Below are 21,562 nucleotides of genomic sequence, written 5' to 3'. Positions count from 1 at the left end.
TCACAGCAGACAGCAGAACTTCGTGGTTCTTCCAACATGCAACAACAAACATTCAGAGCAACCACACAAAAAATCCCACAGAAATACTTCAGTCTTACAATACTTCTCTCCATTATTAAATCACTGCCCTTGCTGTTAATTTCCCCCCTTGTTTACAAAGACATTTTAACTCTGCAATCTAAGCCTGGAAGGTTTATTTTTAAACCTGCTGGTATCTAGCTGCAAATAGCTTTCTGCAAATAGACACGCCTTGAGGGGACACAGATTGATTCTGTGATCCAATAAAAAAATACAAAAAAAAAAAGATAAAGAAATGCCAAGTGTCCAAACCTGGGCCTGCTGGAAGGCCTTGAGGCGCCTCTTGAAGCGAGATGGAAGCACAAAGTCACAGCCCTTGGCAAGGAAAGCTAGCTCCCCTCCCAGATCTGGGTCCCTCCGCAGAGAACTCTCCTTGATCATCATCCTGGGCAGCTCCTAAGCAGATGTTGACCTTTCCAGCAGGGCCACGGGCACTCTGGAGGAGACCACGTCAAGAGCAGCACGTTGCTTTCTTGGGTTTGATTTTTTACAGGCAAGAAATGACAAATGGCTTCAACACATTATGTCTTCTCTCTCTTCACAAGGATAACATCTAGCAATTTTATCTCACTCCTGAAGCCAGAGTTGCCTACTTGAACCAATACTCAAAGTGTCTTTCAGTACCACCAGGATCTTCTGCCTTCTTGTAATACTTTAATTGAGAAACATGATCTACAAGTGAATCTATTTCCCTGCTGGCTACATGACAGACAATCTGTCCTTGGCCTGTAATAGGCCAGGGGTGACATGAGAAAGGAAGCACCCACCACCACTACCACGAGCTCTAAAATTAGATGCCCTGCAGAAGTGGCTAAATATACCATCTTCCCCAACAGTTCTACTTGTGTGCTCCAGTGCTGAGACCTGAGGGGCACCTCTGGGTCAGTCAGGCTCAGCTAGAGTTAAAGCAGGCCAGCCAAGGGCCCTGCCTGTGGGATGGCAGTGGTTTGAGGTCCCTGCTGCTGAGGTGATGAAGCACAGGAGCAGCAGTAGTTCCCATTCTCAACTGAAAGCTGTAATTTTCAAAAAACATCATTTTTTCCTTCTTGCTGGAAAAAGCAAATCATCTAGTTCCTTTATTGCCAAGCAAGCACACAAGGATGATCTTGGATAATACGCTCAGTCATTCCCAAGCAGCCCTTAAGAAAACAGTTTCCTAAGGACATCAAAATGCATCATTCTTGTTATTCACTTTCCCCATAGCTCTCATGAGGCCAAGGCAAAGCAATTCTCAGAGGACAACAGTCCACTTCTTCTCTGTACAACTTGGAGCAAGAAGACTTCAAACCCTGCTCTAACTTTGTCTAGGCTTGTTAGAAGTGTCTTCTCCTTCTCTTATCATGAGAAAGGTGCTGAACAAGGGCCTAAATCCAATTCTTTCCACACAAAAGAGTCCCATGGAGTGCTTCCCCTACCTGACTGTAAAACATGAGCTGCTCTGCCAGGATGCTGTCTAAGTTCAGTAGCACAGAAAAACAGCCAATTTCAAGCTAGTGGGGCTTGCTCTCATCGAGATATTGTATTTGAAATGCACAGATCTCAGTGAGGCTCACAACAGAAAGCTTTTATTGGACATGTGCCTCTGATGTCTTTTCCTGGGCTCCTGTAGTTAACATGAAGTCCAAATGAGTACAAAGCCTAACAGAATGACACAAAGAAGATGGGGATGAAAAAATAACCTCCAGAAAGGAAAGGGCAGGCAGGAATGTTTGAAGAGGAACTGCCACCAAATAAAGGATACACAGATCCATATGCAACACATTTGGAACAAATGTTGGATTTTCTTACTCTGACAATTTTTTTCTAAAGATTAAGGCAACACCTAAAGAGCCCATGAGGCTGCACTGCACTGGGAGTGCTGCAGATCTCATGTAGCAGCATGTCAGGAGGTGATTTATTGTAAATCATCTGTGGCAAGTGATGAATTAGCTCATGTTCTGCTTACAGCCTGCAGAGGAAATGAAGCCCAAGGAACCTCTGTGACCTCCAGCTGCATCCAGACCAGCCACAGAGACCTTTACAGATACATGCATTAAAGAGACACACTGATCTGCAGCCACTAGCTCCTCCTTTAAAAAACCAGCATAGACAAATACTTTTCATGCTCAAATTAACAAATCACAAAGGCTCTCAAAAGTCTGGGAGGTTTTCACTGCTAACCTGAAAAAAAGCAAGCAATCCAGAGGCAAGGCTCATTGTGCCTGTATTTCAATGTTTTGGAATAGGTTTCTAACATGCTACTTCCCATCCTCAAAACACACAAGGTGGGTATAAATAAAGATATAAATATACAGTACTATGAGAAATCAACAGTAAGAGAATCTTGTTTTAACAGCTTCAAAGTCAACTGGACAAAACCCACAGCAGAAAAGTGTGGTCTCAACAGCCAGACCAAGTGCACAAACCACAAACCCAGCAATCCCTCCTTGCTGTAGGTGACCCAGGTTAAAGGTGAGAGATGCCAGACTCCTGCTAGCTGCCTTTCATTCTGAGATACTTTAGATTCACTTAGACTTGTTTTTATTTCAGTAACTGTTACCCACAGAAAAAAAAAAGCCCATAGTTATTCGCTGTTTGTGCTGAGAAGTAATGAATAATTGATGTTTGAAAGGAGTGCACAGTGTGTGTATAGCTTAAGTGACAGATATTATCAATATCTGACCAAAACAATTTTTAACATATAAAAGATGAAAGTTGATTTTCCAGAGAGTTTTACATTACATTTTAGGCACACTTTGAGAATACAGAATTATTTCAGAACAAAGTTAAAGTTACTGTGACATTATAGAAGCCATTTTTTACAATTAATCACCCCATACAAGATCCTTGAAAAGAAAATCATTACATTTGCAAAACAAAGAAGGGCACAAAATTATGAAGGGGCAGAATTACAAGTTGCAAGGTCAACCTTGGCTTTCCATGATTCAGAAACAGTTAACTCCACTCAGAGCCTTCTTAGGGCCTCCTGATTTCAGCACACAACAAAGACATTTTGATACAAAAAAGCAAAGCGAGTGGCCTTGAGATGGCGTTTCAGGGCACAGGGAGTTAAGAACCTTCTGAGAGTCCCAGAAACACCCACCCCATCAAACAGCCACCCAGGAGAGGCAGAATTAAACAGGCACTACCTAGAGCCCACCCAGGGGAAATGTGGGAACAGGGAACAGCTCTGGATACTTCACTCTAGGCTCTACCACCTGAGATACAGCATGGTTATAAAGGTGGTCTCATCAACCCACAACCCCTCTGCTCCCAGATCCACAGTCCCTGGCCAGAAATGGTTGGATCACCCATCTGACATCAGCCTGAGCTATTCCACTCACTAAGATGGCAGAAAATAAGTTTTAACTTATATACAAGCACCAAAGTCAGTAAAAAGAAGTTTTCAGAACAATACAACAGGAACTAGAGGCATGGAGGAGAGAGAAATGGGAAGCAGAACTGCTCTTTCTGGCTCACTACAACACAAGTAATCCTTTTGAGGAGATACACAACAGTGGAGGGACAAAAACCAAGAGTTCTCTTTGTATCAAAGCCTGGCCTTGACCTCTGCTCCCAAAATTATTCATAAGCTTTATTCAACAGCTCTTAAAATACAACACATGAGCAGAACATGCAGGAGAGCCCTGCACCACTCACACTTGATTCTGAAAACTGAAGGACCACGTTGCTTACAGACTTTTCTAGGGTTCTTTCACTAGAGCACCACCCCAAGCAGTAGCTGAATTTACTTTGTCAAATCAGCCAACCTGTACAGGTGGCAGACCAAGGACAGAAGTTACAGTCAAAAATATCCACCACTGACTTCTCCTAGGACTTTGCCTATGACATCTTACTCAAAGGCAGCATCTTTACCTTCCAACTCAGCATTTCTGCAGGTCAGCCCAGAGCATCCCCACAGCCCCATCTCCACCTTCTTCATTGCCCACTGGTTCCAGTTCCCCCCAGTTCCCTCAAACCTGCTGGTCAATCCAGCCCTCCTCACTACAGACAAAAATACAGATAATACCAGGGGCTTACTGACCTCTAAAAGGCAACTGCATTCTTCTCACTGAACGACTTTTTTCAAAACCAACATACTAAAAAATCAGCTTAAGAAAGGCACAGAGAACAGGAAATCCCAAAACAAATAGTTCAGAGGTTTAGAGATAAGCAATGGAAAACTGGATCTCAGAATGGGAAATGTTGGACAGTCTGAAAGTATGCAATGCTTCCTGGCCTGCCCAAGAGAAGTGTGATGCCCTTACTCTGTGCTCTGCAAAACTGATGCACTTCTTGAGTATTCATTTCCTAGCTTCTAAATATTTGGGTTTTGAAGATGAAGAGGCAAGTAATCCTTTTGTTCTCTGTGGAGGATCATAACTGGGTTTATGATAAAGAGGAAGTCTGTTGCTGATATAAATTAGCACAGATTTAACAGATAGGCCAGCTGAGCCAGAGAATAGTCTACACTGAAGGATTCTCCGTCTCCTTTTTCATTGCTTAGCATTTGAGGGATATTAAATCTGTCACAACCTTCACAAACAAAAGGTGTGCTGTGCTGTCATCAGTCTGAGAGCTCTGAGGTTTCTGCATGTGAGCCCAGATATTTGATTACAGTTTTATGAGCCTTAAGAAAATACAACAAATGCTTTGCATAATTGAGGCACACATGCAATACCAAGTGAGAATCCACATGCAGCTTCAATTACATCCAGAGTGATCCAGGAATAGGGATGTGTTCCCCAGATGCTACACCCAGCAAGGGACACATCTGTGCCACATATAACAGCAAACCTCAGGGCAAGTGCAGAGCCAGCAGCCCAGTGCCTTGTGCCCACTGCTGAGGGGACCAGCTCTGCCTCCCAAAACACCTCTTCTCTCCCAGGGTCTGGTTCTGGGCACCTGCACAAGGCAGGAGCTGTGTGCCTGCACAGAGGAGCCCATGTCCATAGAAGGCAGGCTGGGAGCAAACTAACACACAGCTAGGTGGGATCAGGGGAGCACAACCTGCCAAGGCACCACACTGAGGAGTCACTTGGCATCCCATAAATGCATCCCATTTTCAAACATTACATAAAATCTGCCACAAAGCCACTGTCACACTTCATCAAACACATTTTTGTTTGAACTCACAAGTCAGAAAATTTTGTCAAATAGCGTACAATGCAAGATTACAAGGGATTACTTTAGAGATTTTGGAGCTGTTTAATTCTACATTCTCTGAGGAAAAGGATTCTTCCCTTTGCTGGAAATATCAGAATTCCATTTTCTGTAAGCAAAGTTTCCCAGAGCAACAACAGAAACTCTTGGAGAGCCTGGTCTAAAAGGATCTCAGTGCCTTCATGTAGGGTAAGACACAACCCATGCACTCTTTTTCAGAACTGCATCAGATTTTGGGCTAAAGTGGCCAGTTCTGAAAACATGCACATTTAGCTCCAACTGGAAGAAGCTGTGAAAGTTCATTTACAACCTGGGCACTTTTTCAGTGCCTATGTGGAAGAGGGATTTTGGAAATTGATGTCCTCTCTAGAGTTACTGCCTAATTAGAAGTATGGCAAGGAGTTTTCTTGAGATTTGGCAGCTGTTACCAAATGAAAAGCATCGAGTGCTCACCAGACAGCCCTGGCTTCCCTCCAAAGCAGGTTCCCATCAAGACTCTTTTTCCTAGGAAAGCCTGCTCCTCACCTGAGATACAAGCAATGCAGACTCCACATGATTCTATGCACTGGGGACAGGGAAAGCAAAACTAAATCCTCTGAGATTCTGGCCTTTCTCCCATGGAGGAGTGGTCTCTTTAGAAGCCAGTGATGATGAGGACAAGAAAGGCTGCTCAGAGATGGGAAAGGGAGAGGTGGAAGAATCAGTTCTCACTGAACTGCTGAGAGGCAGTCCAATACTTTGTCCCAGAAATAATTATTTATACTTATTAAAGTAATTATTACTACACCCTATTATAAGGGACTCATTTAAACCACAAGCAAACAGTTTACAGGAGCACCTGCAGGAAAGGATCAAGCTCAAAGGTGAAACTCCAGGTCAGGACCTATTTTATTTTCTCATGGGTTTCAGTTTCCTTTTTTTGTTTGTATTTAAATAAAGGCTACATTTCTGCCAGGTTGAACACATTATTCCACACTGCAGCATTCAAAGCACAATGCATCACTCAGATATAATTCCCCACACTCCCCCACATTTTCCCATGTTTGTTTTACTCACTATCCCATCAAAAGTTTTGTTCTCTTACCTTTATTACTTCTGGGGCCTGCTGAATTGAAGCTGGAACAGAGTCTCTGGAGGCAGCCGCAGCATGGCTTTTTTGCCCTGCAAGCAGGGACTGTGAAGGAGTTGCCAAAGTTTCCTGGAGAATTTGCATCACTTCCCTCTCCTTAGACAAACTTCCCTTGCCAGTCTGGAATTCCACCAGCTCCTGGGCAAAGTCCTCAATGCTTCCCAGGATACGCAGTAGGAGGGCTTTGTCATCCTCTTCCATTTTATGACCATTGGTTTCCATGATTTTTGACAGAGAAGAAGGGGGATCAGCAGGTTTACTTTTGGGTTCCAGAGGCAGAGGTGGAGCCTGCCTACCCTGCCTGCCAGACACCTGCAGTGAGGCAGGCTCGCCCTCCTTCCGACAGGGTTCCCTCAGAGTATTCTGCATTTTCTGGGAGAAGTTCTCCAAGTCCAGCAGCAGTTTGTCTATCTCCTCCTTGTCCACTCTGCTGCATGTCTGGGCTCCTTTGGGGACAGCAGCTTGGGCACCACCCAGCACAGGCTCTGACACTGGTTTTAAAGGAGCAGTTTGCCTGGGAGCATCTCCCGCCCTGGCCCGCTGTGCTTTAGCATCAGCAGCAGGGTCTGAGGCAGCAGCTCGCTGGTAGCTGTGCTCCAGGCTCTGCCAGCCCCCCTTCTGCTCTGCCTTCCTCTCTGTCCCTGCTGTTCTGTCCCCATCTGACTCCTCCTCGATGTACAGTGCCTCGGTGGCAGCTGTGCCATCGCAGGGGCTCGGGGCTGGTGGCTGAGGTAGAGCATCTTTCACAGCTCTGCTCTCTGCAGGGACAGCGGGCAGGGAGCTGGAGCTGAAGCTCACAGAACCTGTCTGGATGGACTGGGAGGTGCTTGTCACCTCACCCTGACCTGGCAGAGCGAGAGGAACTGCACTTGAGGATGGCAGCTGAATGATATCTTCATACCTGGGTGGCTGCTCATCACCAAACACTGGGGGAAAGGGAGTTTGCTGCAAGCCATGGAAACAGTTCATCAGCTCTGCCCAGTCACTGGCTTCCCTCTGCCCCGCTGTCCTCAGCTCAAAGGGCAGCTTTTTCAGGTAGGAGGAAAATCTTGTCATCAGATTCATGTATATCCTCTCTGAGTTAGCCAGGGGATCATTGCTGCTCCCTCCACCAACATCTGCAGATTTCTTCTTGATGCAGTGCTTGATTATGTCCGTGCACTTTTTCAGATCCTCTGAGCACTTGAGCAGGATGTCCAGGCACACCTTAATGTCCCCACCAGAAGAACCATCTAGCTTGTGCTTTTCTAAAATCTGGGTAATGATGTTTTCTTCTGGGAAGGAATGTGGGCAGAAGGGAACCACAGGACTCATGGTGACTTCTGGAGCATCGCTGCTCTCCTGCCATTTCTCCACAGGTGAGGGGCTCTGCAAAAAGCCACATGGAGGGCAGTTCTCATCATTGTTGAAGTGCCCATAAATCAAGTCAAAATCAAAGGATCGTCTGCTGAAAGATTCTGAGCGAACTTTCCTTCCCTTTCTGTAGGCCACATGACTGGAAGAGTTTTTGAGCTTTTCAAAGGAGAATTCCTTTATTTTACCACTGGCAAGGTTTATTGCCTCACCAGTAATGTCTTTTAAACTGCTGGAAGCTTGCACTGAAAAGCCTTTCTTGATTCTTGGATTATTTGGGAGGATTTGGTGATAGTCCTCATTTCCAGCCAAGGCAAGACCATTTTCAGGAACAGGAATTTTATGGTCCAGGTTGGCATCCTGGACACTGAGCTCTGCACAGACACTGTGGTGAGCTACCATGCAGGCGAGTCCCTGTCTGAGGAGCTGGCAGGAGCCTGTGCAGTAGTGCACAGTGTGCTGGGAGTGCTGCTCCACCAGCACACTGCTGTAGCAGTTCACTGAGGTCACCATCAGCCTGTAGCTCGCTGCCATAGCACACACCACGCTGGGAAGTGAGGCTGCAAAACTCACCATGAACTTCACAGGGAAAAGCTCACTTTTCACAGCAACACCAGATTGGATGAAAACATTCAAATGTCAATTGGAAACATGCAAACTGTGTGAGGAGCTACTGCCTTGGAAAGCCCTGGAGAAGTCTGGAGTGGTTTCAGCAGTGTTACAACAACTAGTGCAACTTGCATATGGTTTAGCTTAAGGCACCTCGATGCTCACATTCCATGCTCAGCAGAGGTGCAGCACGAGCTGCTCCATTTCCAATGGTCCAGGTAGCTTCTCCAGCAGAGGCCATAAAACCCAGTCAGTTTTAAGGCAGAAGTGACAAGTAAGCAATTTCTGTTTGACCCTTTTTCTCTCTTTTTGGGTGGGTCAGTAAAAGGTCGACAATCCAGCAGCATGTGCAGAGAAAAAATCCACAGTGTACTTGGGAGATTCCTCTCTCACACTGGTGACACAGGTCCCTGCAACAGAAATAAAGGTGACAGTCATTATGATTGCCATGTACTGTGCAGCCTTGTCTACTACCAAACATCTGGCACCAGACAGAACAACCAGCACACAGGCCTGCACAGAGTAGGCTGATAGTCTTCTTTCACTCAGATCTACCATATAAGAGCAGTGCTGAAGAGCTGGCCTATATTTATACACAGGCTGTCTGTGTGCTGCCATTTTAACAGCTCTATTTTAGCCACTCATTAATTTTTTTCAGACTTGCTTTTTCTCCTCTCCAGACCAAGCAAAACATTACCTTTAATTCTAATGGAGCAAAACATTTTGATCCTGTTGTGAATTTCTGCCTTTTGTTTTCCAAGGCTCTAAAGATAAGGCAAAGGGCAGTAGAGAAAAGCACTTTCAGGATTTCCAAGCTCTCTGGATTATAAAAAGCTGCAAAAAGCCTGAAGCAAAGTAGCTGAATGCCTCTAAGAATGCAGTCTTTAGTAAAGGCAACGTTGGCTTCCATTAGCCTTTCACCTAGGTCTCTGGGACCATAGCAATATATTTTAAGGAGGAATAACTGTTGCTCTTACAACCCATAAATAGCAGCATATTTAATGCAGTAAGTCCACTGCTGTAGACATTGAGGATAGTAACATTTGTATAAAGGTTAAGCCTATGAAAACTAGGAACTGAGTGTTTTACACTTGGCACAGTCATTTCCAGCTGCATTTCCTATCATAATAGTCAGAAGTGCACCATAAAAAAGCTCAAAAGCTGTTTAACTTTGTTATGAAAAAAAGCAAATCTCAGATTTAAGGGTCTTGAATTTTAGACATTGCCTCATCTTTCTTTAATACGCGAACAATCAAATGAAAACACCCCAGTGAAATTCTGAGCACCCTCTATTCCTGTACAAACAGAAATCTATTTAATAAAACATTATTATATCACCCAGCTAAGTCACTCCACAGCACGGGTTTATTTTGGTTTCTTCAAAGGCAAATATCCAGCACTGCAAAAGGCCAGCCCTGCACCTGATGAAAGCACTGCCCTCCCCACAGTTCCATCCCATAGCTTAGCTCAAAGCCTGGACAAACACAGCCCACACAAGGCAAGTCCCCTAAGAGTCTGGTGCTGTTGTAATTACCCACTGGGGAGAGTGCAAGTCTAAATGTTCACATTTTACACATTTTAAAGCCTTCATTTAAAATTGAGAAGCACTGATTCAGGAGTGTTCAATGGAATTTGTGATGTGCCACGTCTGCTCACTGCAGTTATGTGCAGTGGCACAGGTAAAGAACCCTTCCCACTTGGTTCTTTGGATTATATAAGGCATTGAAAACATTGCATTCAGGACAGAGAGCTGACTGCCATGCTGGGCTCTGTAACAGGCTGCCACCTGCCCATCCCAGCTGCAGGCCAAGCAGCTCCTCCTGTCCCAGCCTGCCCCCTCCACACCCACTGGCACTGCCCCAAAGCCCCTCCGGCATGGGAGGGCCCTCCCGAGGGATGGGCAGAGGTATGAGGTGTGCCCCTTGCCAGGGAACAGCAGTGGTACAAAGTGTGCCCCTTGCCAGGGAACAGCAGTGGTACCAGCTGTGCGCCTTTCCAGGGAACAGCAGTGGTGCCAGCTGTGCCCCCTTCCCCAGAGAACAGCAGTGGTGCCAGCTGTGCCCCTTGCCCAGGGACAAACACAGGTACCAGCTGTGCCCCTTGCCAGAGAACAGCAGTGCTGCCAGCTGTGCCCCTTCCTGAGGGAACAGCAGTGGTACCAGCTGGGCCCCTTGCCCTGGGATGAGCCATGGTACCAGGTGTGCCCAGGCACAGCAGTGAGTCAAGGTGCTGCTGGAGAAAGGGCATGCACAGAACCCTTTTCACACCCTGAGATGCTCACAGCATCACTCACAAAGCCAGGGCACAACACTTCACACCCTGCACTCACTCCTGTCAGGCTTCACTGCCTCCTGTGCTGAACCCTCTGCTGAATCACAGTCACAGTTTAACAGGGGCTCTTGGCTCCCCAATGCCTTCATGGGCTCCGTCAGGAAACCCATGCTAGGCCTCCAAAAAGTCCACTGATCCACAGACTCCCTTCAACACATCAGGGTAAGAGGTCTGCTGCTTTTCCTTTTCTCAGCCTCCATCAACTTCAAACAAGCCTTCTGGCATTTCCTGAAATGACTGCTATATAATATTTAGAGAAAGGAGAGGCCCTCAGGACAGCAAGTTTGATGAAGAATTAATATTGCTACTCAAAAAGCACAGGACATCCCGAGGGCTCCTTCCTCCCTCTGTGTCACACACAACAAGGACAGACTGGTGTTCTTGTAGCAGCAAAGAACAGTTTGGGTTTATACCTAATTTGGGCAATAATTACATCTTGATTAAGTTATTTCTTAATTAGAGTAATAGTGGATTACTCACTGTCTCCTCCCCTGTCACTCCAGGGTAGTTTCCTCCCACCACGGACTAAGCTTGTTTCTTTAATTCTTTAAGCCACCTTCAAGCAATGAAGTTTTTATGTCTGTAAGGTTACTCCTCCAAGGAAAAGGTCTCCTAGATTACCAACATAAATGGACTCTCTTTTTTTTTTTTTTCTTGTTCAACCTTGTATTGCCAGCCGTGCCCAATAACAATTTTAGGTGTTTATGCAATGATTGCTGCACTCTCTAATTCTTTTCTGTATTCCTCTGGTACTATCACAAACCAACACAATGCAAACATAAATCTGCCAGGCCAACACAAGGATTGCTGCCTCCTGCCTCTGCTGTCAGCACCTTTTACTGCTGCATCTGAGGAGGAAGTAATCAAACAATCAATACAAAACCCCAATATCCTCTTTCCTACCACACTAACTAACGTAGTTTCAGTAATTATTTACTAATTGCTTTATTATCACTGTCTGCAGAAACATGCTCAGCTTATTCAAGGGCTGGAGCAGCAAAAATCCTCACAGATACAGAGTAGAAATTTCTCTCCTTCCCCACTGCCTTGCCCAAGGTAGGACATGCTCAGCTTGCAGCTTTACTTGAATGTGATCCCCTGAACATGATCCAGCATGCAAACCCAGGCAGGACAAAGCCTGAGAGAGGAGTATCCCTGTTCTCAGATCTGGGAACACAGCCTCAAGCTGAGCTTCAGTTGTGACTAAAACCTACTATTTATAAGCAGAATGAAAAGCCCAAATGCATCAAGAAACTTTCCTACTTGGCTCTTTCCAGACTGCAACTTCATTCCAGTTTGACTCTAGAGCAGCCCCCAGTTCAGAACCACTGCAGAAATTCTGTAACGAGGATTGCTGCCATGAAACCAGCCCAGCCCTGGGGACACAGGACTGGCTCCACAACACAAACTGTGAATGAATAGTGCTTCTTGTGTGACTGCAGAATAATGCTTTATGTCTGTCCTATCTCTGCAAGATGACATGAATTACTTTGCAAAGGAAAAAATTATTGCAGATACTAAGTATATAAAAGGTTATTCCACAAGATACACAAGAAATTCTATTCATGCAAAGATTATGCAGAAGTTAAAGAATTCAACAATGACAATCTGTTCAGATTGGGACTGGCAGCCAGCACTTGCAAACTGAAGTCTAGAAAGCTACAGGACAGGGCTCTAATGCCTCTCAGTCTCTAACTCACCAAAAGTCTTCTTGAACCCTTATCTGCAGCACTGGCAACAGGAGCTAGAAGCCACCATAACACAGTATTGATTCAGCCAGCCTTCCTGCACCAGGACATGGCCTGAGCATCACTGTGGAGCTGCTTGTTTCTAGTGGAAGGTGTGGCAGGACCAACCCTCCAGTTTGGTATTCTTGCAAAAGAAAACAAAGACAGAACAACTGGTTTGTCATTTGGACAGTCACCAGTACAGCCTCAGGTGTACATGGTGACACCATGCCTGTGTAATCAGGTGTCAAGTCTTACCCCCTTAGAAGGGCTTGTGGTACCAAAAAGCAGCATTTAACTGTATCCTCTTATTTAGAAATGATTGGGTTTTGTTTAGAATTTACTGAGCAAAGCAGATTTGGGAGCAAGCTATATGGACTATAGAAGAAAAAAAGCAGACAAACAACAAAGTAATGTTTCTTTCCAATAAATTTTTGTTACAAATCCAGTTCTGATGAATTAAGTGGAAATTTAACAACCAGACACTTAATAAATTATTTTGGATCACAAAGGAAATGATTAACAACTCGCCATCACTTGCACAACTTTTTGCTTCTCAAAAAAGAACAGGGGATTAAAATGAGTAACTTTTCTTGCTATGCTGAAGAAGTTCAGAAGAAAAAAAAAATCTGAGTTGTTCCTTTGTCCTGTATTTCTTATATATTTACAGCTTATAATAGTTTGATATGCTTAGTGGCAACAGAACTATTTTGTATGTAGGACTTGGGTGGGAAGTGCAGTTTTTCAGCCCTCAGGACCAGCAGAAATTTGATGCACATGCACACATTTCAGGGACAGGAAAGAAACCACTCACAACTGCACCTGCACAGTTTGGGGATTACAGGGGCTTACACCACTGACACTGGCCCTGCAACCTGAACCTTTAGAATCTTTATTTCTGAAAGGTTTTAGCTCCAAACTATTTCATGTTTTAGAAACTGCAACAAACTGTGATGGCTACAAATCCCAGCTTGCCTCATAACCCTGGTTAGAGGACCTGACCTACTCAAATAAGCACTTCTATTTGAACCAGAGGACACTTCCTCACGTTCTCAAGTGCTTCAGTATTTAATTATACACATTCTAGAAAAAAGGTCATCATTTCCCATTGAAGTATGTTCAACGTCAGGTTCCACAAACAGCTATCCCACTTTCTTATGCTAAATTAAAAGAGCTTTCAGGAAGACAAATTTCCTCACCTACAAGTACTAACACAGTACAATCAAATCACCTCTTAGCATTTTCCAGGAGTGCCAGAGAGTCTGAGACATATCCTCAGTCATTGCTATAAATCTTTGTCTGAGTTCTGTCTGTAACTTGCCATTGTTCTCACAAAACCATGGCAGAGGTGGGATTCATCTCACCTACACAGCCATGAAGTGTTTGGTGCTGTCTGTAGGCATTGCAGATAGGGAGGCACCTCAAAAACAAAGATCACCCCACTGAGTTTAACAATCTAGTTTTGAGATGAGTTACATTAGATGAATCCCATCCTTCAGGATTACACAAGAACACAGGAAAAACCACTTCTGTCTCCAACAGAGGTTAAATGGCAATGCTCAAGGGGCAGTATTAGACATACTGTATTTCCTAGGAGTATTTTCCTGGCCTCCAACTGCTCCCAGTTCATGAGAACTCTGAAGCTGGATGTGGTCTGTGTGTCCTTACTAACCTTTGAAGGATTTCTCTCCTATTTCTTCCATGAGCACCCCTGAATTCAACAAAAATTTTTTGCATCTTGAGCATCTTTTGACAAGACTTTCTACCATCCACCATCCCTTTCCACCCTGTCACTGTATGCCAAGATCTTTTACCGAGACACTGCACAATCACTACATCTCCATGCACACTGTCCACAGCATTCCCAAATTTACAGAACTCCATGGCATCCCTCTGCCTTCTCTTTCCCTTCTCTCTGCTTACCCAGTTCTCCCAGTGCAGAAGCCACTTTGCACCTCTAAGCATTCCCACTGCCCCTCTCATAAGCTATTCTGGTTCAGTTACACACTTTAGGACACAGGAACCCAGAGTGGACAGAGCATTCAGGAAAGATGAGAACCACAGGCAGAAATTAATTTCTGAGCTGCCTTTCAAAAAATCAGCATTATCCCTATATAGTGTTTTCCCCTTTCCAGCCTCACTGCTTTCAGATAATGTATTCCCAAGTGTATTCTCTCATAACCACCTGGGTTAGCTCACTCTGTCCTTCCTACTTGTCTTCCAAGAGGAAATAAAGATACTATTGTCATTTGTAAAATGCTTAGAGATCTACTGAGAGAACGCTCTATTCAAGAGGAAGGTGTTCACTTTTAGAGATCAATATTTTCATGTAGCCTCAGAAAAAAGGTTGAGAGATGGGCAGCAATAATGACCCAGAGGCCTTGAACAGCTATTCTGTGAGGAATGGTGGAGCAGGACCAGGGACTTCAGGCTGGAAGAGAGGTGACTTGAGATAAATAGAAATCTCCAAAGTCATGAACGGCATGGAAAGGGCAGAGAGGGTCTGACTGCTCACCCACTCCTCAGCACAAGAACCAGCTGGTCAGTGCCCCAGGGTAAAAGCAGGGTAAAACAAGCACACACATGCAGCAAACCTGGGAAATGTCTCCTCAAAGGATGCCACAGACCCAGAAAGGTTCTGGGAGCCAAGGGCCGGGGTTTCATACCTCCTCTGTCAAAAGCCACCACCTTTTTCATGGGTGCCACTTGACACCCTTTAATTGTTGCTATGCTGGGGTGGCAAAATAAACAGGGATATTCCCATGGCTGCAGATTTCTATCCTAATCCCTCCTCTTATCCTTCCTACTTCCAAACATGCATTTTTCAGGCTAAGTTCCAGTTTATTTGGTTACTCTTTTTACAAAAGCTCTTCAGTCATGTGTTTTTCTGTAATACTAACTACAACTCTTTAGAGAGGGGAGAAGGTCTGTCCCTAACTTTGGGAGGGTATGTTGTTATTCATTACACAAAAACACCATGGATTTACACCATGGCATGCTGATTTGCTCCCTCTTCTTCTCCTAGAGATGTCATTTCTATTTGCTTCTTTTTTTGTTGTTTTTGACTGCTGCTGAGCGAGTTTCACAGAGCCTTATCTGCATTACTTAAAAGATCTCTTTCTTGAATGGCACAGATTCTCATGAGCTCATCACTGCACAGGCACAGGGAGTTGTTTATCCCTTGGGCACATTAGTTTATATCTGCTGGTATCAAGTACCTCCAACCAAGTACTGTGAGAACCTTCTGCAACTGCAGCCAGCTTTTGTTTCTGCTACCCCACTGCTGTGATTTTCAGCTTATACTGTCACTTCATTACTCAGCCCCTCTTCCAGGCCATTTATAACTTGGTGCAACAACACAGGCCTTACCATGGATCCCCCAGGAGTGAAGGGTGATCTCTCTTCCCTAGAAAAGCTGACAGTCCCTCCTAGGCTTTAACCAGGTATTCATTACTGAGAAAGCCACACTGCTGCTCCACGGCAGTTCATTCCCTTTAAGGAGCATTAACAAAGTCCTTTGTTAATCTCTCTCTGAAACCCCAGACACAGCAGATTATTTGCTGGTTTGTCTCTCATGCCTTCTTGTCCAAGAGCTCCAGACCATCAAACTTTACCAGCTGTATGTGGACTCCAGCATTCCTGCAGTGACCCATGGAGGTCACTGCAATGGGAACACTTATCAAGGCAGGCTTCCAAGCAGACATGACCTTGAGCCTCACTGTCCGTGGCAGGACCATTAACACAGCTCTGCAGTCACTGTGCAATCACAGAAGTCAGTTTTTACACTGAGAAATTTGTTTTGCTAGATTTACCCTAAAGAAAAATAATCCCCCAATACTAACTTTAATACAACCTCTCCCCATTTACAGCAGCAATGTAAGGCAAGCCCACATTCAAAAATATCTGGGCTAGTATCAATAGTAATAGTTTTCACTGATTTTTAAAAATAAACCTGGCAGTAGACCATAATCTATTGTTTTAAAATACTGACTTGCAGTTAGTGAATGCAGTATTACTCAGTGTAACTCCTCCAGGTTAAGTGACAGGGTTATCTAATAGTCCAGGGCCTCCATCCCCCTCACAAACAGCAGCACAGAGTCCCTGAACACACCAGAAGCTGCAGGGGAGCCCCAGTGCACAGGCTGTGCACAGCTTGTGCTGGGGGTGCCAGCTGGGAAGGAGAGGAGTTAACAGCACCAGCAAAGATGTCACCCTTTTCAGCTTTTCTGAAATACCTTTCTTCAACTTTCCGTTTGCACAGTCTTGGAACTGAAAGTGACCAGACAGGAATTTGTGCCCCATGAGACTGGTTTCCAGTTAGATGAGACAGCAAGAGAGTAAAAGCTCACACGGTTTTTCCACGTAACGCCAGCCTGTTACACAGAAATACTCTGCCAACTAATTCTTGTTCCAGCCCCATGTCTGTGTAGAGCCACCAATCTTGCTCACTTAGCAGGACCCAAATACACTCACAAACATGCTGAAACTTAGCAAAGCACAGAAAAAAAAGAAAAATTAAAGCCTGAGCTCTGACACACTGACAGAAAATAAGGTGACCAACCAGTAAAACACTGGAGGTGAACAAGCTTCAAAAGCACATAATTAGCAAGGCTCAGGGCAGAGGTCAGAAAGCCTGCTTGATTAAGTAATGTGTCTCCTGGTGCTTATAACCGTATATGGAAAGAGATAATTTCATATTAGCAAGATAAATTTATTGTGCCTGGAATGTTAATTCAGTATTAAGAGTATCTATTAACTTTACACAAATTGAAGTGGTTTTATTTAAGTGTTAAAATAACAAAGGAAGATTCATGTCCAAGATAGCATTCCCTTGGTCATTAACTTCTGCTGACTCTGAGGTTACAATTTACAGATTCCCTGAAACCATTTTTGGAAACTTACTTGGAAGTTAAATTTCTCCTGTAGCAGAGTAGCCATCTGCTAATGGTCTGCAGAATAAATACACTTTTAATTTAATGACAAGTAAAACAAAACAATAGCTTTCATTTATTGCTCATCTATTCAGAGCTCATGCATTTCTCATTGCTTGACATATCCATCTTCTTCAGGTCTTACCTGTATCACATTGGAGTCACTTAAACCCTCAGGCATTCAAAATTTTGGGTAAAATTCTCTTTGTCTGAGGTGATAGCCCATTTCTCCAGGGCAGCCTCAGTTCCCAGCTGGAGTACTGCCATAGCTATTCCATGGGTCAGGAATAAGCACAGTGACACAGAAAAGCTGCAGCTCTGCTGCATTCCCCCCCTCTCCTGCAAGGCACAGCCCCAGGAGCTGCCATTCCCAGCAGCCATCCCTTCCACAAGCCCGTTCCTGCCGGCCTCCATCTCACACTGGGAACAGCAGCAGCTGTCGAAATGCAACAAATTACACCAAAAGGTGCAGCGTGTCCTGGCATTCAACAGGTCTGGCACTGCTACAGATCTGTGTGCCTTCGATGAGCCACCCCAGAGGCACAGAGCACTGTGCTCAAAGTAATGCACAGTTTAAAGGAGTAGAACTTTTCTGTAGCCCATCCTCTACCAAGGAAAACTAAAGGTGTTTTAGCCTGACATCCCAGTAAGAGTGAGGAAATAATTTATCCTGTGTCTTTATTAACCCAGGGAGATTTACAAAACAACAATGAAGCAAAGAGAATTTCCATTAACTTCTCTCTTTGCCCTGTGTACTTCAATAGAAGCAGACTAAAAAGAAAAGCAATACAAACAGAAAAAAAAACCAAACAGAAAACCAGATAAATGTAAAGATTACCCCACTTTAAGTGGACAGTTGTGTTCGCATTTGTGAAGCTGCATATTCATTAAAATGAAGTAATTTTTAACTAGCTTGTGTTCTATATGCATGACCTCAGGTATTGCCCCCTGCACCCTACCCACACACTATTCTGCAGCCAGAATTACTCATTTCTCCATCAGCAGAGTATTTGCATGTTAATCAAACACTGATTAATTGTTAACATGGTTAACTACTAACATATTTTTCAATAATATTTTCCAGTATTATCCTCATTTTACTCTGCAAAGAGAATACATCTGTTTCTGGTGCTCAAGCCCTGATTTTCCAAAGTATGTGACATTAGGGAGTGTTTCACGTGGCCAAAGCAAAGCACCTGCTTAGTCACAACTGCCCTGGCAGTCCTAGCTCAGAAATTCCACAAACTAGACCCAGGGACATAAGCAGCAGAGGAAATACAGCAGTGAATTCTGCTGGAAGAATCTTGTCCCATAACACACATGAAAACAGGTCTCTATGACAGCACTCAGCTAGGTTAATTATGGATGAGAAAATTCCCCCTCCCCTTAGTTCTACTTTGCTGTCCCATTTCTGACAGAACTGGAGCACAGGATCTAAGCTCTAACTGAACCTTCAGGAGAAAGCCTGGTCTTAGGGAAAGAAGAACATGCAGTCACTTAAATCAGTATTGGAAAACATTTACACAACGAGGGCAAAGCAGGCTGTGTCCTGCACCAGGACATGCCAAGTTCAGAGTTACTTCAAGGCAGGTTTTCTGTGTAATTCAAGGGCAGAGAAGTCCTCTATGGAGAACGGTCCTTGCTAAAAACAAAAAACCACGAGCCAACACTCACCCCACCCATGAAAAAAAAGGGAAAACAAATTCCACCATGCAGCATCATATTTATGCCTCCAGGGCTGGCAGCAATGAGTGTCAGACCGCAGGGCTTCACCACAGAGCTTTGTGAACTGCCTGAGCTACATTATTCATCACCTGCTCCACAGGTTGCAGCTGAAGGAAATTAAATAGATGCTTTACCAGAAAATCTCTGCAGTGTTTGGCAGTCACACATCAGTCAGCTGTAATTTGAGGAGCTTTGCCCACAGCTACCTTTAACATTACACCTCTGTGTAAATTACAACTACAAAATAATATGATGTGACAGTGGTTGCAAAGGTCTAGGTAATGGAAACGGGCCGTGTGCCAGCAGGGAACTTCGACTTTCCTCCTTCATTTTCAGGCAAATATAAATCAGCTGCAACTGATACACAGTATTATCCCTCTCAGATATATAAATACTGGGAAAAAACCCAAACAACCCACCACTGTCTCATGCTTCAGTTTTTCAGAATCCAGCAGACATTAAACACATAATTTTACATAACAAAGTCTAACAGTATTGACAATCTCCTCAAAGTTCTCACTAAAATAACCTCCCCCTACACAACCTGAGAGAGCAGACCTGCCAAGCTTGAGAGATTGACAAGAAAAAAACAAGAGAGAAGGTGACTTAAAGAAATGGTTATTCAATATTTGGAAGAGTTATTTCCCGGAGCAGGCATCACCTCATGTGAGCTAAAGCCATGAGACCACCACCAAGAAAAAAGTGCCCTGCCTTGCAGGCAGCACTTCAGCAGCAAACAGCCTGGGGGACCACCTGCTTCTGAATCCCTCCCCAGCCCACATTTCTGCAAAGATGGGAGCATAAAGCAGCACACCTCCCAGGGTTTCCCTCTTCAGCAGGAAAAAGAGAGTTAATATAATTAGTCCCAGGCTTAAAAATATTTACATTACTTGAGACCAACGCAGTCTGCTGACCTGCAGAGAGAACTACTCCGGCAGGAACACCTCCTTCATAAATCATTCCACTCGTTATTCAAACTCAGTTTCACGAGTTTATGCCCAACTTAATCTCGAATTCATCTGCCCGTGAACCAAGAAGTCTGGTAGCCAAAGCCGTTCCCTTTCTCGCTCATGAAGAAATACATCGGGGAAAAAAACCCTGAATCCTGCTTTCACGACCACGTATTCATTCACAGCGGCAGTGAAGATAATGGAAGGTCCAACTACCCAGGGTACCGGGGCAAGTGGTCACAGAAAAAGAACAGCCTGAGGACTCTTCACCGGAGTTAACCTCCGGCTCTCAACAGCCAACACCTCCGGGCTGGGGACACGCTGTGCTCAGAACCTGCTATGCCGAAGCCCCTGGGGACAACTCTCCGGGGACAGCGCACAGCCCCGACCCGGGACACCAAGGAGCCCCGGAGCTTCAATGCGTGAGGGGCGAGCATCGCCTCCCGCGAATGCCCGGCACTGCCGGCCCCTACCGCCCTCAGCACACCCCGCCCGACCCTCCGGGACCGAGCCAGCGCCCACAGCGGGACCCCCGCGCCGGCTCCTCATCCACAGACACAGCCCGGGCCCCCGCCGCCGGGCCCCGCGGGACCGACCCACTGCCCCAGACACGGCGAGCCCCGGCCCCGGGCCCCGCCGCCCTCCTGCCCGCACGTACCCGCCGGGGCAGCGCCCCGTCCCGTCCCATGGCCAGCGCCGCTCCCGCCGCCGGGCGCGCTCCGCCGCCCGCCCCGGCCGCCCCTTCCGCACGGCCGGGCCCGCCCAGCGCCGCGGGCCGGGGGGGCGGGGGGCGGAGGCGGGTCCCGCCTCAGAGAGCCCCCGGGCCGCCTCACGGCCCGTCCGCGCCTCGGCCCCGCCTGCCGCTCTCCAATCACCGCGGACGGCGGGTTTTGTTTTTCCCTCAGGAAAGCCACCAACGCCCTTATAGAATCACGGAATCGGCAAGGTTGGAAGAGACCTCCAAGATCATCCAGTCCGACCATGCACTGCCACTGTAACCCCTAAACCCCTAAAGCCAGCGCCACATCCAGACGCCTCTTGTACACCTCCACGGACCACGACTCCATCACCTACCTGCAACCTATTCCAGTGCCTGCCCGCTCAATCAGTGAAAATTTTCTTCTAGTAGCTAATCTGAACCTCCCCTGTCTTGCCTTAGGGCCATTTCCTCCTGTCGTCTCACGGCAGGCACGGCAGAGAGCGGCCCCACCTTACTAGAGCCTCCTATCAGCGAATTGTGCAGAGCGATGAGTTCCCCCCTGAGCCTTCTCAAAGCTAAACAAACCCAGCTCCCTCAGGTGTTCCTCACGGGGCATGCTTTCTAGACCCTTCCCGAGCCATGTTGCCCTTCTCTGGATATGCTACAGCCCCTCAATATCCTTTTACAGGTAAAGGGCCCAGAACTGAATGCAGTGCAGCCTCACCAATGCTGAGTACAGGGGAGGAATGACTTCCCTGGTCCTACTGGCTACAGTGCTCTTGATACAGGCCAGGATGCCACCGGCCTTCTTGGCCACACTGCTGGATCATATCCAGCCACCAAGAGTCCCTCCCTGCTGAGCAGCTCTCAAGCCATCCCTGCCCCAG

At 45.8% G+C, this 21,562-nt stretch overlaps 1 protein-coding gene across 1 annotated transcript in view; it reads right to left on the bottom strand.

Annotated features, from left to right (window-relative positions):
• Nucleotides 1–20,710, bottom strand: part of LOC128941054 (serine/threonine-protein phosphatase 2A regulatory subunit B'' subunit alpha-like) — a 50,882-nt gene extending 30,172 nt beyond the window's left edge. The window contains exons 1-2 of the mRNA XM_054282976.1: nt 20,634–20,710; nt 6,305–8,721 (exon numbers count right to left, since the gene is read on the bottom strand). Of these exons, the coding sequence (XP_054138951.1) occupies nt 6,305–8,278 (1,974 nt within the window). The 5' untranslated portion in view covers nt 8,279–8,721; nt 20,634–20,710. The remainder of the gene's footprint in view (nt 1–6,304; nt 8,722–20,633) is intronic.
• Between the last annotated feature and the right edge of the window lie 852 nt (nt 20,711–21,562).

This window comes from Melozone crissalis, unplaced genomic scaffold (assembly GCF_028551555.1).
Source record: "Melozone crissalis strain CALT ecotype California unplaced genomic scaffold, PUWL_Pcris_2 ptg000034l_1, whole genome shotgun sequence".
NCBI lineage: Eukaryota > Metazoa > Chordata > Aves > Passeriformes > Passerellidae > Melozone > Melozone crissalis.
The sequence above is the reverse complement of the archived record's forward strand: the minus strand, read 5'-3'. Positions and strand labels throughout refer to the sequence as shown.